This window comes from Aspergillus pseudodeflectus (genome assembly GCF_044049435.1).
Source record: "Aspergillus pseudodeflectus strain CBS 756.74 chromosome Unknown BJX68scaffold_3, whole genome shotgun sequence".
Lineage (NCBI taxonomy): Eukaryota > Fungi > Ascomycota > Eurotiomycetes > Eurotiales > Aspergillaceae > Aspergillus > Aspergillus pseudodeflectus.
Genome location: NW_027263779.1, coordinates 722,070 through 736,045, shown reverse-complemented (window position 1 = coordinate 736,045; position 13,976 = coordinate 722,070). Strand labels below are relative to the sequence as shown.

Sequence of the window (13,976 nt, the reverse complement as noted above, 5' to 3'; positions counted from 1 at the left end):
TCAACTTTTACCAAGGACTATTCACGGTCTCATGTGGTGCAACTCGTAGTAAAAGATACAACAAGTAAAGAGGAGGAGCAGAATATAATGAAATGACAGATCACCCTCTGCGACGCACGTAGATACCTTTGATGGCTTCTTCCATTCCAGGCACCTGGCTCTGCAACCCTGAAGTACAGTGTGTCTCCTAAAATGGAAGCAACAACCTCAAACTGAGTTGCTGCCCTTGAGTTTCGGGGCCAGTTCGTCCACTGTCTTGCTGAAGTAATCGCGCCATGGGAATCGAGACTTGGAAATAGTGTGTCCAGTAAAGTCGGGCATATATTCAAAGGTGAGCTGGTCATAGAAGTCGTAGTCACCCCCGGACTTGCCTGGGATGGGCGTCACCAGAGCATAAATTGCGCCACAGTTATTAAGCCCAACAGCAGTGACCTTGCCAAGGGCGACGTAGAATCTCTCATCGGGCGCAATGTAGGTTCCCATGGCTTCGGATCCAGGCTTGGGGAATGTATCATGACGAGCAGCAGGGGTGGAGTACCTCCAACTTGGTAGATTACCGTCCTTCTTTGGCCGCGGTTGGGCGAGCAAGTCCTGCATCATGGCGGACAGCCACCCATCGTCAACGTTATAGGAAGGCATGTCCATGTAGTGCATTGTTGACCCATTGTTATTTTCGGAGAACCTGTACACGCCGTCGGTTTTCCCCGGTATGGGCTCCACCCAGGCGAAGAACTCGCCGCCTCTGGCGTGGCCTTGGAGGACGCGGCCAACCCCATCGTACATCTGGGTGGTGGGCGCGATATAGCCGCCCGTGGCCTCGCTGCCTCGGATGGGGAGACTCTTGGGCTCCGGCAGGCGAGAGGCGCGACCGAGGCCGCCGCGGTCCAGTTCGTCTCGATTCAGCCGGTACGGCGGCAGGTACTTGGCGGGCATGTCCTCGCCAGACCCTGGGTCGAAGAAGCGGTAGTAGGCGGTGTTTTTGCCCTCGTGGCAGTCGCATGATCCGTCAACTATGGACCGGTTGCACCTACCATAGGGCTCGAACCAGATGTAGGTTTCGACGCTGGGGGTGGCCCCGGTTTCGATGATCTTTCCGACGCCGAAATAAAAGGTGCCTTCGGGCGCGTTGTCGGGGATGTAGATACCAAAGTGCTCTTCTCCAGGGGTGGGGCTGTGTTCCTGGATAGCGCGCCAGCGCTGCAGGACTCTGTTTTGGTCTGCCATGTTGTATGTTGGAAGTTGGAAGCGTTTGAAGCGTAGTAGATGATAATGGTGGATTGGGTATCTGCGGCCAGCCGAAGTAGCCTGGGTTATCTTTATATCTGGCAGTGCCCCTCCAGCTCCAACCTCGTCTTTGTTCCTTCTTCTTTGATAGTCCTTTCACCGCAGCGTCTCTGGTTGTCCAACCAAATGGTGACGAGTCTTTATGAAAATGAATCCTGTCCATAGCCAGACAAGCTCGATCTGCTTCAGCGGTGCCCTACGCTCTTGGCGTGTGTTTTCTCTTACTCTGTCTTCAATACTCCTTTGTATCTTCGGACAGCAAACGCCGAACTTTTTTGAGGGGAGCGGAGGGGGGCGTTTCTGCGGAGCCTTGATGTGTCAGACGCACCGAGCTTTCAAGGGTGTGAACAAGACACACTACTGCGATTGTAAGAATACCCATTCCCATTATATACAGGCACTGGTTTTGCCGACTCTTACGGTAGCCTCTCGAGGCCCAGATTACATCGCTCACGTAATCTGGGAGGGCGAGCCACAGCCGGCCCTGATAATATCTCATGAAGAGAACGGATTATGAGGACTCGATTTCATAGCAAACGACTATTCAAAAGGTATCATCTTCCGCCCACTTCAATGCGAGAACTGCAGGTGCAGCACAAAGAAGCTGACAAGACCAGCCAATCACCGCCCGCAGAATCCTCGGGATCTCGGGGATCAAATCAATCGGCGAAGTCGAGCCCCACTCGAGTTCTTTCACCTGCAGTCCGTCCTGCACTTTCTCCCTCATCTCCCTCTTCCATCAACCTCCGTCTCCCAACAGAACAAAGAACCAAAATGTGCATGAAAGCAACCTGTTCAACCTGCCGTACGCCACCTACTACTTCCCTCCGTATCTATTTTCCAACCCTCGAAACGTTACTAACAACCCCGCAGACAAAACCACCTGGTGGGGCTGCGGCGCACACATCCCCGCCGTCCTCGACTCCGTCCCCGAGAGCGAGCGCTGCACCTGTACCCCCAAGGTTGAGCGCGACGGCAAGGAGTATCCGCCCAAAGGCTCGCATTGACTAGATGGGTGTGTTGTGTTGTGAGACTGCGCGGGGGTTGAGTTGAGGGGGGAGGTGGCGAGGTGGCGAATGTGGGATCAGGAGTTTCATTTGGCCGAGGAGTGCAAGTTGGTTAGGTTGGATTAGACAAGCTCAGTTCAAATCGAGTCAGTGGATACTTTTGTATATCAGATTTCTACTGTACTGGGGTTTGATCGATCTATACATCACACCCACCCTTGGCGAACACGATGAAATCATAAATAGTTGACAACCCCTCTCTGTCAAAGGGCACTATGCCTCTCCAGAATCACCACTGCAGCCAGTTACGCCAGCGCATAAACCGTCGCCTGTATGTGCGCCGCAATCGGGACCGGGATAACGCTTGCATCGATGACCCGCAGGTTCGACACGCCCAGGACCCTAAAGTTCGCATCGACGACCTTGCCCATCGAGCAGGTTCCAGTCGGATGATAGGCAGAGCTATAAGAGTGGGATGAGTATCAGTTCTTCCTTCTCAGAAGATAAAAGTAAGGGAGAATGTCATACAACGCTTTATGGCGCACACGCGCATCCAGGTGATTGTCGTCAGAGTCTAGCCCCATAGGTTCGAACCCGTCTGGCGGCGTCTCGGCGGCGATGAGTGCTTTGCCCGTCTCTGTGCCGAGGAAAAGCTGAGCCGTCGTGCGCAGCCCAGCCCTCCAGGCGTAGCGGTCTACCTCTGTCGAGAGGTACTCCGGATCGATAATAGGGTCGCTTGCTGGGTCGGTTGAGTTGATCGTAACCGTGCCCTTGGATGTAGGCAAGAGGTGGATAGTTGTCGAGGCAATGTGCGAGCCATCGAGTGCAATCGCTGGATCGGTGGCGCTCGCTGCAGCGTAGACAACCCGATGCTCCATGACAGAACGTTCAGATTTCAACAGCGGGTCGTTGCTAGATGGCAACGAGGCAGGCTCTCCTATGTCCGCTGCGATAGCTTCGGCCAGTCCTTCCTTGGGTACGTCCGTGGTGACCATCCAGTCCACTGGTAGACCATGGGCATACTCCGGGTGATTGGAAAAGCTCGGCGATCCCAAAGCGTACCCCGCGGATGGGTCCTTGAGTCTCCAGTACTGGGTGAGCTGGAGGTGGTCGGAGAGATTACGACTGACTTCTGGATTCTCGAGGACGATGGGGATGTCGAGTCCATTGAGGATCTCACTCGGCCCAATGCCAGAGAGCATGAGTAGCTGACGCGTGCGATAGGACCCTGCAGCGGCAATAATCTCACCTCCCAGGTACTCTTTGCCATCTGCAGCTTCGATTCCGACGGCCGTGGGCTGCGACGACGTCGTGGCACTCTCTTCAATCAGAATGTGCTTAACGAGGGTGTTTGTCAGGACATGCACGCCATCGAGGGGATATACCGAGCTCGCGAGCTGACGCAAACCCCCACGTCTGCTTTCTGCAAGCTCGGCCAGGCCGACAGGGCAGCCGGCATTACCATCGAGTCCCAAAAGTGGCTCCACGTTGTTTTCCTTCCAGGCTTGAGCGAGCTTCTCGCGGAGCGGATAGCGACGCCCGGTGGAGGAGGGAGTAGCCACGTACACGGGACCGTTGGAGCCGTGTTCGTGTCTGTCTGGCATGACATTGGCATCATGGTATTCCTCTGTTCGAATGAAGTAGGGCAGCAGATTCTGGTACGTATAGCGTTCGTCGCCAACGTGGTCTGCCCATTGATCAAAGTCGGCATGATGGCCTCGTGTCCAGCCGCCTGTTGCATAGATGCGCATCGCATCTTCAGTCAGCCCTGGGCTGGGCAAACTTCACGTCGCATTTAGACTCATGGAGATACTCACAGGCATTGATCGCCGTACCACCTCCCAGACATTTCCCCGCAGGGTTACCGATACAGCGACCGTTCAGGTTCCCCTGGGGAACCGTGCGATATCTCCAGTCCAGCTCGGATCCGATCAGAGCGGCCGTATTGCTCGCGTGGGGGATAACTTCATTCTTGGAGGCAGCGGGGCCGGCTTCCACAAGGAGGACTCTGGTTCTGCTGTTGTTGGTATCGGGGTGCGAGAGGCGGCTTGCGAGCACGGAGCCCACGAGGCCTCCGCCGACAATGATGTAGTCGAACCGGTCAGCATCCGATGTGGAATTCATGGTGAAGATTTGGAGACGTGGTGAGAGTTGAGGTGGATGGCGGAAGAGTAGGATGCACTGTAGAATGGAATCAAGGCGCTTGAGATGCGGTTATCTATCGAACATTCGTGCGGATGGACTGATGCCTCTGATTCGCCTAACCGATAGTCATGCTGTGCCATGTCTGTCGTTTGCTGTAATCTTATTTCGATTGAGATTGACTGATCTCTCCTTATCGAGCTATTGCTGATATGCAACAAACAAAGAACAGCCCCTGATCCTCAACTCGCCGTTTGTACCAGTCAGATTGCAACCTTGATCCGTGTCTAGTTCAAGTCGTAATGGACCATTAGGATATCTCATCTATATTTGAACAGCCTACACCGCTTGAGATCTGCCCTGTGCGCGGTAATCCTGCGCCTATCGGAATCAGCACCATACACATCCACGTCAGGTACTGGTGAGCTGAGATCTGCGAGCAACAATAGATGCGTCCAGCCAGGGGAAGCTGTGGTTCCTATGTTGGGAAGAGAGCGCTGGATTCCTGATTGAGAGGACGCCTGTGCAGCACAATGAGAGGTGCAAGGCAAGCCTCGCGCAAGACAACTGCCCTCAGCCAACTCTCGAGCCTTAGTCGATCCCAAAATTCCCTGTCCCCACTTCAATCTGTCGGAGGGCACTTCTAATGGCAAGAGCAGCAAGAACGAGATCCTTCCTGTAAGGGGAGATGGCAAAACACAATAGTTCTACGGGGGTTGCCACACGCCAGCATCAGCAGAGGGACCATTTTAACAGGAGAACCTTCGTTGCAGGATCAAGAAAGCTTGAGTCTACTGAACAGGAGACACCAGTCGTGTGTGCATTTATGTGGGGCGAAATGACCCTTTACTCCAAGCGGGACTAGAGATGGATGAATGTTTCAACCCCTCTATAGAATATCCAACTCCTCCATGTGAGGGCGCAAGACCATGTAATCCCCCCTTGACAGCAGACCTCAAGTTGGACATCCGGCAAGTGAGCCCCGAGGCACATTTTCTCCGCGCCTTCTCCCACAGCCACATCAAACCAGATCGCATGAGGAAGGTACGGCCGTGAGTCCCTCCTCCGCCCCAGCAGCGAAGTCATGGACACTCACCGTGACATCGACGGCCACCAACAACCATTTGCCCAGTACTCAATGTCACAATCCACTACCATCTCGATCATCAAAGAAGACGTCCTACACACGCCATCAACAATGTCCTCCACCTCCAACACCCCAACGAGCCGATCCCTCTCTGCCTCCGCCTGCGCAAGCGGCCCTAACGCAACGACACTCCCTCCATGGTCCACAAGCGGAACCGCATTCGAGTGGACCGAAGTTCTCCTCGCCGCAGTCTTTGCTATGAAAAAGTCCGAGAAGGAGGGGACTGAGTGCCCGCTCACGTCGAAGCAGGCACGCGCTCTTCGACTCTACTTTGAGGCTATAGATAAATACGTGAGTGGAGTTACCCGTTGTTTCTCTCGTCCTCTTGACATTTCCTTCCCCCCTTTTGCTCTGTTTCCTTTCTCTCCGGCCCGGCGGCTTCCGTTCAAAGCTGACAGCTTGTGCCGTATAGAGAGCTGCGCCAAAGAGAACCAAGGACGCATCGAAGGCTCTTGGAGAGCGCGGTGCATCTGAGTCGGGCGGCGCGACGGATGGAAAAAAATAAGCAATGAGGGCAACAGGGCACGACGTGTGGGATGTCATATTACCAACCAGACACAGGAGGAGTGGGTGGGGGGTTTGTTTATGATACCTCGTGCGAGATTGACGACGGACTTGATCACATCCATGTGTGACAGGGCGTGAGGGGATACTTTGTATTTATATCACGAGTCCGCAAACAAATTTTCATCCATCGCAGCTGTTAATGCGCATATACATCCTCGAGACCGGCCGTCGAATACTTAAATTGAGGCTCCATTCAATCCTCGACTTCTCAGTGGGCTCGTTCTGCGTGATAAAGCTCTATGGAAAAGGGTCTAGTCTAGGGAGCCAGAAGAGGGTTCGGCTTGGTTGCGAGCATCTCATGCCTGCGAGGACCGATGCGACGCGTGAGGACCTGAGAATCCAATCCCGCAAATTGCGGAAAACATGCGATACCCTACATTCGACCTCATTCCTGAACATCCAGCCCAGGTTCGGGTTCAGAGTGTTGTGGACCTCTCTTAAGCCCTCTAATCAAGGTAGTTCTTTAGTCCTTTAAAACTGGGGGTGGTCCGTCCAAAAGTAGGTGGTTTCAAATAGGGTATTGTACTATAGCTCTATAACGGCCTCAGTTTTGTAGGTAAGAACCAAGATCGAATAACTTGTATGGTGGGTGTTTCAAGCGCGAAAAGATCACTTCCAAGCTGCTGCGCTACCCACATGCCTTGAGCTATACAATCTTAGTGGTATGGGAGCATAGATCCCAAAGACAATCGGGGCCAGTGAGGCTGTTTGTCCAGTTTTTCCTTCCCATTTAATCGATCTCGTTTGTAGCGGGTGATGCTTACCTAGCCATGGAGAGTAAATCTCGGTTCCCAATACTTCACACGTACCCCGTAGCCAAGAATCTCACGGCGCGACCTTCTTAATGCTTACTTCTCGACATCTGCGCCTCGGCTGGCTCCAGATAAGCAAAGTGGCACAGTGCACACACACCCTCTACCAAGAGCAAATGTACGAAGCAAGGCAATGAAGACGGGCTACATAGTGCCCTCGTTAACCCAGACACGGGCGCTGTGCATTCCGGTGGGATCTGTGGCTGCTGGTGATGAAATATTCGTAGAGGGACCGGCTGCCGAGTCGCATTTGGGAGGAGTGAGACCGGGGTTTAATTGAGAAGGAATAGAATGATCGACATGTTTATGGATTCCCCAAACGTAGGAACTGGGGATCGCAACGGTGTAGATGGGTTGAGGGTTGCTGCAGGGGGACTGGATACTTCTTGATGGAGCCCAAGGGGGAAGGGAGAATGAAGTAAATGAAGGAAAGGAAGGGATCGGTGCAACGGTTTTATCTGGAGAACAGATACAACTGTTCCCGTATTCGAGCAACAGCATGCGATATTTATTCTAGAGTACCTATGCCTGGAAAGCCTATCTAGGACCAAGCACAGTATACTCCCTGCCATATTAGAGCAGCATTACATCGGATCATGTCACTGTCATGAGTTCTTGTCGGTCATTTTCATATATCACCTCATTCACAGGGCAACCCCAAGGTAGGTATGCTACATGGATACAAACAGGCCATCGCCATCTAAAGTGCAACCCGATCATGCACACAGCCAGTCCCATGGCGATGACTCGGGCTCCTCTTCCCAGGCTTATGGAACACCGCCCGCTTATGATGCGCCGCCCTCTTCACAACACCCACGGGACTCCGCGCCGGAATACTCGAGAGATCATTCGCATACGTGGCGACCGCAAACGCCGTCGCCTGCGAGTTGAGCAGGAACGCCTCGTGGTTCAGATTCTCAAAGTTGTCGCCCGCCAGGTGGTAGTTGACGTCGTACGAGACGCCCGCCTCCCCACCCCACAGCGCGGCTTCCTCTTCGCTCTTCAGGCCCTCGGCGCCGGTGAAGACGCCGCCGGCGGGGACGCCGTTGAGGATAAAGGCCTCGTAGTCGGAGCGCCCGTCAAAGGCGGTTTCGACGGAGCCGACGCCGCGGTCGGCGAAGTAGTCTGTGAAGAGTTTCTCGATCGAGTCGGAGCCCGGTGGGCCGGTCAGGTTAAACGCGGACCCGTCGCCGTCGTACAGCAGGATGCCGTAGTTGGGCGAGGCGATCATGTCAAAGTTGAGGTACAGGCGGATCTTGGCGAGCTCCTCGGGGGTCAGGCTGGACACGTAGTAGTCGGAGCCCAGGAGGCCGAATTCCTCGGCGGTCCAGAAGAAGAAGCGCACGGCGTGTTTTGTGCGGAAGCGCGTGAGCGCCTTGGCGATGACGAGGTTCGAGATGATGCCCGAGCCGTCGTCGTTGATTCCGGGGCCGGCGTTGACAGAGTCGGAGTGGCCACCTAGCGAGACGACATTGTTGGGGTCGCCAGTCTTGGTCTGCGCGATGACGTTGTATGTTGTTCGGTTCTCCAGCCTGGCATCGATGACCAGGTCTACAGTGACAGTGCCCTCGGCAGCAAGGGCGAGGAGGGCTTCGCCGACTTCTTGGCTGACGCCGACGATGGGCGAGTAGGGACCCAGATCGCTCTGCGCTGCACCGAGGGTTCCCGAGAGCGACCCAGGGACGTTGTTGTAAACGATTGTCCCGACGGCGTCAGCCTGCGCAGCATACACAGACTTTTCACCAAAGGTACACTCGCCGCGCTGCACGAGGACGACTTTCCCCGCGACATCAGCGGGGAAATTCTCGGCACTGCAACCAAGCGTATCAATGACAGCAAGCTCAGCAGTGACCTCCGTGCTGGGTGTATATGTCATGGCGGTGGCCTCATAATCTTCTCCGTTGGCAGCAAGCGACTGCTGCGCGTCGCTCCAGAGGTGCACCTGCGGCTGCTTCCAGACATGGTAGTGCCCCGTACGCTTGAGCTCGCGGTACAGCCAGTTGACCGTGTCGTTGTGCGCTTTGCTGCCGAAGACGCGGTTGCGCTCGGGGTAGGCGTAGGCGAATTCTTCGAGCTGCTTGGCGCCTTCGAGGAGGTCTGAGAGGCGGACTTGCTTTTGGAGGGCTTCCTAGGGGTTTGTTAGACTTGGGGTCGGGCCAATTGCGATTGAATTGAAATTGCGACTGGGTTCGTGCGTGAGGGGGAAAGACGGAGACACACCGGAGTAACCAGCTTCTTCCAGGACGCTTCTGGCGCAGTGAGGGCCAGGGGTGCCAGGGAGGCAAGGGACGCAAGGAGAGCGAGGGACTTCATCGTGAACTGAAAGAAGAAAAAGCAAACACGCCTGCACTGGACTTCTTTGTCCTCATCTCGGGAGCGACGATCGCCCTTTTATAACCTGGGCATGAGCTCCGCATCTCACTCGCAGATTCGCAGCCTGCAGTCTCCCCTCCCCCTCACGCCACGCCACTCACCACTGGACAATGGCGTCTCCCGTCGATCACTCCCCAAAAGCGCGAATCCGCCTCGAGTTACATCGCGTGCCTGGGACTCGCGGCTTGGCGCTGCATGATCCGGGGCCAAGAGCGCGGACGCAGATAAGAAATGGTGGAGGCGCCGGTGCTCTGCTCGCTGGTTCGCGTGCCGGGGGGAGCTGGGGTTACAGCCAAGAAGAGGGGCTGCACTACCAGCCAATTGACGCTGGTGAGGAGCTCTTAGGGCAGATGTTATCATCTGGATGGCCGGATGACTGCTATCGCGTGCAATGCCAGTTGGAATTGCAATCGCCATCGCAATCAGAAGACGGAGGAGACCGTAATGTTCTTGGTTATTGATATTATTCTGAGACAGTATACTCATCTCCATCATCCCGTCTTGACATGCACCCACTCTTCACTCTCGCCCTCCCTATCCTCCTCGTCCAACTCAACAACCATCTCCATCCTCCGCCTATCGGGAGCGACGATCCTCTCCCTCGCCTCGGCACTCGCCCAAGTCCCAGGCGAGTAATAAACAGCAGGCAGACTATCATCTAGCACCAGGTGCGAATTGCGCGTAATAAACTCGGCGAATGTCGAATGACCCTGATCCCTGCCACAATGCGACATTGCAACGCCCACCTGCTGGATCCAGAAGTTGCGTGCTGTCGCGCCGGTTACAATCGGGCCGGTGAGGGAGCTAAAGAGGGTTCGGGCGCGTTGGGCTAGTTGGAGGGGTTTTATCTTCTTCTTGCCTCCTTCCTCTTCTGGTTTCGCGAATGCTGTGTATAGGTAGACGAGGAGGTGACCGTGCGTGGTGATTGCGGGGTTGGAGATGAGTGCCGAGTCGAGGTCATTTATTTCGCGATTGAGGAGGCGGAAGCGGAAGAGGCGCTCTTCGATTGAGGGAGGGAGTGATGGTTCGGGGTGAGTTAATCTATCGATCGATGATAATTCTCTCGCCATCTCTGCATCGCAAGGAAAGGCGTCAGGCAGCGGCTTGCGATCCGGCATGACAAACCTCGACCTCGCCGCCATACCCTCCCAGACCTTCTTCGAGTAATACTCTGTCCAAAGAGCTGGACTAATCTGGAAAATCATCTGGAAGGTCGAGAACGAGATCCCATCGCCTCCAACAGGCTTCTCCTCCTCATCCTCCTGTTTCCCCTCGAGGCCATCCAGCGCCGCCATCGCCGCGCCAACAAGCAGAATCCAGAAATACGCCTGCGTCTCCGAATAACACGGCAAACTCTCGTCCAAAGTGCGAGACCGAAAAGTCGCCTGCTGCAGCGAAACAAGCGCATCCTCGATCCCGAGTCCGCGCTGCGTCGTCCCACTCTTTCGCAAGTGCCGTATCACGCTAAAGGCATACCTCAGCAACCGATCGGGCCCCGTGCTCGGAGCCGGCAACGTCGCGGGGTCAGCGAGGTACTCTGTCTCCATATTCAATGGCCGCAGGTCCGGCTTGTGGAAGAAATTGGGCAATCTGCCTGTGCGCTTGTCTGGGTCGTTGCGGTAGTGCGCGACCCAGAGGTGTCTGTTCATTAGGAAGGGGGTGTGTCGGAGGACGTGGGCAAAGTCCTCTCGCGAGGGGAGGAATTCGCTCATTGTGGACTTGCGGTAGATTTGGATCGTGCGTTGGAGTTGCAATGTCCAGAATGTGGATAGCGTCACGCTGAAGCGCGGCGGCATGTCGAAGGTTAGGTGTGGGGAGGTTTCTTTGAAGCGCGTTAGGGCTTCGGAGACTTCTTTGCCTATCGCGTAGACGTCACCCTTGTTCTTCGAGTTGAGGATGACAAAGTAGATTGCGCGGAGATAGCTGTAGTGATTCCACTCTGTTAGTTCTCCAGCGAGAAACGCCGTCCAGAAGGCGTCTGCGGTGAGCGTGTCTCGAGCGATATGCTCTTCCAACCTCGTATGCAGCTGCTCAGTCGACAGATCCGCATCCGGACGAGGCTCCTGTTCTGCACGGGATTCCTTCTCCTTGTCAGATTCATGCGCCACCTCACTCTGTTGAACCAACTTCACCCTCTGCACCGTCTCATGAAACTCTTCGAGAATCTCGACTGCGCCTTCCCCCGTCTTCCCACTCAATTTGTTCGAGAAGACCTTCCAAGTGATCTTCCCATTGTACTTGAGCAAAACCTCCTCGTACATCTGCCGCGCATCTTGCACTGTTTTTGAGTCCACCCCGGGATCATCCTGCTTGTTCAGCCCCACCCAGATAAATCGGCATCCGGCCTGAACCATCTCATGAAGCACCCGCTCGAACATATCCGGGACACCATCTTCATTCCTCGTACAGTCGTGCAGCCAGAGGAGTAGCAGAGAAGGGTTCAACTCGCGGAATATCAGGGGCTGCATTTCGCGGTTCGCTTTGCGCGCGCGTTAGTATGTATGTACCTTGTTCATCCATAGCACGTGTAGGGCAGCCACTCGCTAGCAACCGAGCGGGCAGTGAACAAGGAAAGATGGCGGGGGCGAGACATACTCCTCCATTCCCAGATGTACCACTCATAGGTCGCCGGGTACGTCACCCACTCAGCCTCGAAATGCCGCGTCGGGATCGGGTCCACAGGGACCGAGTCGAATTTCAGGCGGTATAGGAGGGTTGTCTTGCCGCTGTCGTCGGCGCCGAGGAGCAGGACGCGGTAGTCTTTGGTGCCGAAGAGCCATTTTGCGATTGCTGATGTAGAGGTCAGCTCTGTTTAATCTCGGGGAGGGAATGGGGTGTGTGTGTGTCTTACTATTCATGTTGGCTTCTGCCTGGCCCTACCAATACCACCTGAGATGAATGGTATCAAGACGTTGCTCGGCCCTTTCTTTTAACTCTCGGGGTTATTTATGGTGCCTGGTAGGCACACCAGCTTTTTGCTCCTTTCTGTACGAGATCGTTAGGGGAAAGAAGGATTGCCACGGTGGCCTCTTGTATACGAGACGTGAGTCAGGGCAGCGCTGATCCCGCCCGCCGTCAACACAAGCTCGCTGCTAACCCCAAGGTCCCTATTGCTGGAGAACAACAAAGCTTGGTGCCTGACGGCGTCGATCCAGAAGCATGATTATGTCATTATTCTTTATTTGCCGCGTGGCATCTTTGAGGCTCTTTCCGTACCCGGTAGTCGGGTTATAGAGGTGCCTACCACGATACTGCAGGAAACCACAGCCGCCACCACAACCCGAACCTGATATCACCAGCACTCACATTCCATTCCATCCTTAAACTCAGAATACTCTACGTATCCCGCCGCAAAATCCCCCGCATCTTCTCCCCCAAATGCCCCTCCAGCATCCGCCGATGACCCTCTGAAACCCCCAAGCGCACCTTCATCCTCTCCGCGGCCTTTGCAATGCACTCATCGAGACTCGGTCCCTCTTGATCATCCCAGCCCTCCTCCCTCGTAATCCTTTCCTTCCTCTCAACCGCCTCTCGATGCAACGCCTCCAATTCATCTTCCCACTCCAGCCTCCTCGCGATCTCGCGGACACCCTCATCACATCCTCCAAGGAGAAGGGCATCATTTTCTCGACTCCCAAAATCACCCACGCGCTCATTATTAATTAAAACCCTGGGTACAGAAGCGCCAACCTTGCGCGGCAACTCCGAAACAGGCGCGACCTTGAGACTCGTCCCCATGACAAGCAGCAAATCCGCCTCCGGTAAAATTGTGCTTTCAACATCATCAAACTCCTTCGGTAGCGACTCACCGAACATGACAATGTCCGGCTTGATTGCCCCGCCGCAACCCTCCTGGTCGCAAATTGGCACCTCGCCCGCGAGAATAGCGTCCTTCATCCTCGCATCCGGATAGGGAACGCGACACTTGAGACACCGTTGCGTTTTCCAAGACCCATGGGCGTTGAGTACTTTCTCTTTCGAAACCCCGGCATCGATCTCAAGTCCGTCGATATTCTGCGTAACCACGAACCTTAGTATCCCCTTCTTCTCTAAGAGGGCGATGAACGCATGCGCGATGCTCGGAACGGCGTTTCTAGGATGCCGCGCGCGCGCGATCGCGTAAAAGGGTTCGGGGGTGTGTTTGAAGTAGGAGATGTGGAAGATTGCCTCTGGGTAGGGGAGTTGGAGAGGCGAGAGTTTGGCGTAGAGCCCTGTGTCTGGAGACCGGAAGTCGGGGAGGCCTGAGGAGGTCGAGAGGCCGGCGCCGGAGAGGATGAGGATGTTTTTTGTGGCGCCGGTTTTGAGGGAGGAGATTATGGAGTCGAGGGTGGGGTTTGGAGTTGAAGGAGGGGTCCTGGAGGGTGTGAACATTCTGGATTATGGTTTTGGAGTAAATTATTTGCCTTGAGAGAATGGGGGATGCGGAGGGGTGTCTGGAGGGGCTACGGGGATATATATATTGAGAGTATACATAGACCTTAGACCTAGAGAGCCGCATCGTAACCTAGGAAACCATCCTGTGACAAACCAAGCGAGTACAAGAATAAAACGATAAATGGTATTCGCTACAAATTAGAAAAAAAAAAAAAAAATAGATACTTAAAATCCAATGGGACGCCTAAATCTTACATATTCCTGCCACGT

At 54.8% G+C, this 13,976-nt stretch overlaps 6 protein-coding genes across 6 annotated transcripts; 1 reads left to right on the top strand and 5 right to left on the bottom strand.

The window, feature by feature from the left end:
• Nucleotides 1-207: 207 nt before the first annotated feature.
• On the bottom strand, nt 208-1,224 carry BJX68DRAFT_261883 (uncharacterized protein; the record flags this gene model as incomplete). Its single annotated transcript, XM_071044304.1, has 1 exon — nt 208-1,224. One exon carries the CDS (start codon nt 1,222-1,224, stop codon nt 208-210), a length of 1,017 nt encoding a protein of 338 aa, XP_070904377.1.
• Nucleotides 1,225-2,058: 834 nt separating this feature from the next.
• On the top strand, nt 2,059-2,291 carry BJX68DRAFT_261882 (uncharacterized protein; the record flags this gene model as incomplete). Its single annotated transcript, XM_071044303.1, has 2 exons — nt 2,059-2,089; nt 2,158-2,291. 2 exons carry the CDS (start codon nt 2,059-2,061, stop codon nt 2,289-2,291), a joined length of 165 nt encoding a protein of 54 aa, XP_070904376.1.
• Nucleotides 2,292-2,596: 305 nt separating this feature from the next.
• BJX68DRAFT_252363 (GMC family oxidoreductase) lies at nt 2,597-4,415 on the bottom strand (the record flags this gene model as incomplete). The annotated part of the gene is made up of 3 exons (XM_071042550.1): nt 2,597-2,753; nt 2,820-4,023; nt 4,109-4,415. 3 exons carry the CDS (start codon nt 4,413-4,415, stop codon nt 2,597-2,599), a joined length of 1,668 nt encoding a protein of 555 aa, XP_070904375.1.
• Nucleotides 4,416-7,559: 3,144 nt separating this feature from the next.
• On the bottom strand, nt 7,560-9,348 carry BJX68DRAFT_115706 (M28 family metallopeptidase). The gene is made up of 2 exons (XM_071035998.1): nt 9,180-9,348; nt 7,560-9,087 (listed from the first exon to the last, which is right to left on the bottom strand). Exons 1-2 carry the CDS (start codon nt 9,270-9,272, stop codon nt 7,660-7,662), a joined length of 1,521 nt encoding a protein of 506 aa, XP_070904374.1. The 5' UTR covers nt 9,273-9,348; the 3' UTR covers nt 7,560-7,659.
• A 440-nt stretch (nt 9,349-9,788) lies between these two features.
• BJX68DRAFT_226252 (uncharacterized protein) lies at nt 9,789-12,178 on the bottom strand. Its single transcript, XM_071038481.1, has one exon. It carries the CDS (start codon nt 11,798-11,800, stop codon nt 9,824-9,826), a length of 1,977 nt encoding a protein of 658 aa, XP_070904373.1. The 5' UTR covers nt 11,801-12,178; the 3' UTR covers nt 9,789-9,823.
• Nucleotides 12,179-12,380: 202 nt separating this feature from the next.
• Nucleotides 12,381-13,744, bottom strand: BJX68DRAFT_115700 (SIR2 family NAD-dependent protein deacylase). Its single transcript, XM_071035997.1, has one exon. It carries the CDS (start codon nt 13,701-13,703, stop codon nt 12,669-12,671), a length of 1,035 nt encoding a protein of 344 aa, XP_070904372.1. The 5' UTR covers nt 13,704-13,744; the 3' UTR covers nt 12,381-12,668.
• Nucleotides 13,745-13,976: the final 232 nt, after the last annotated feature.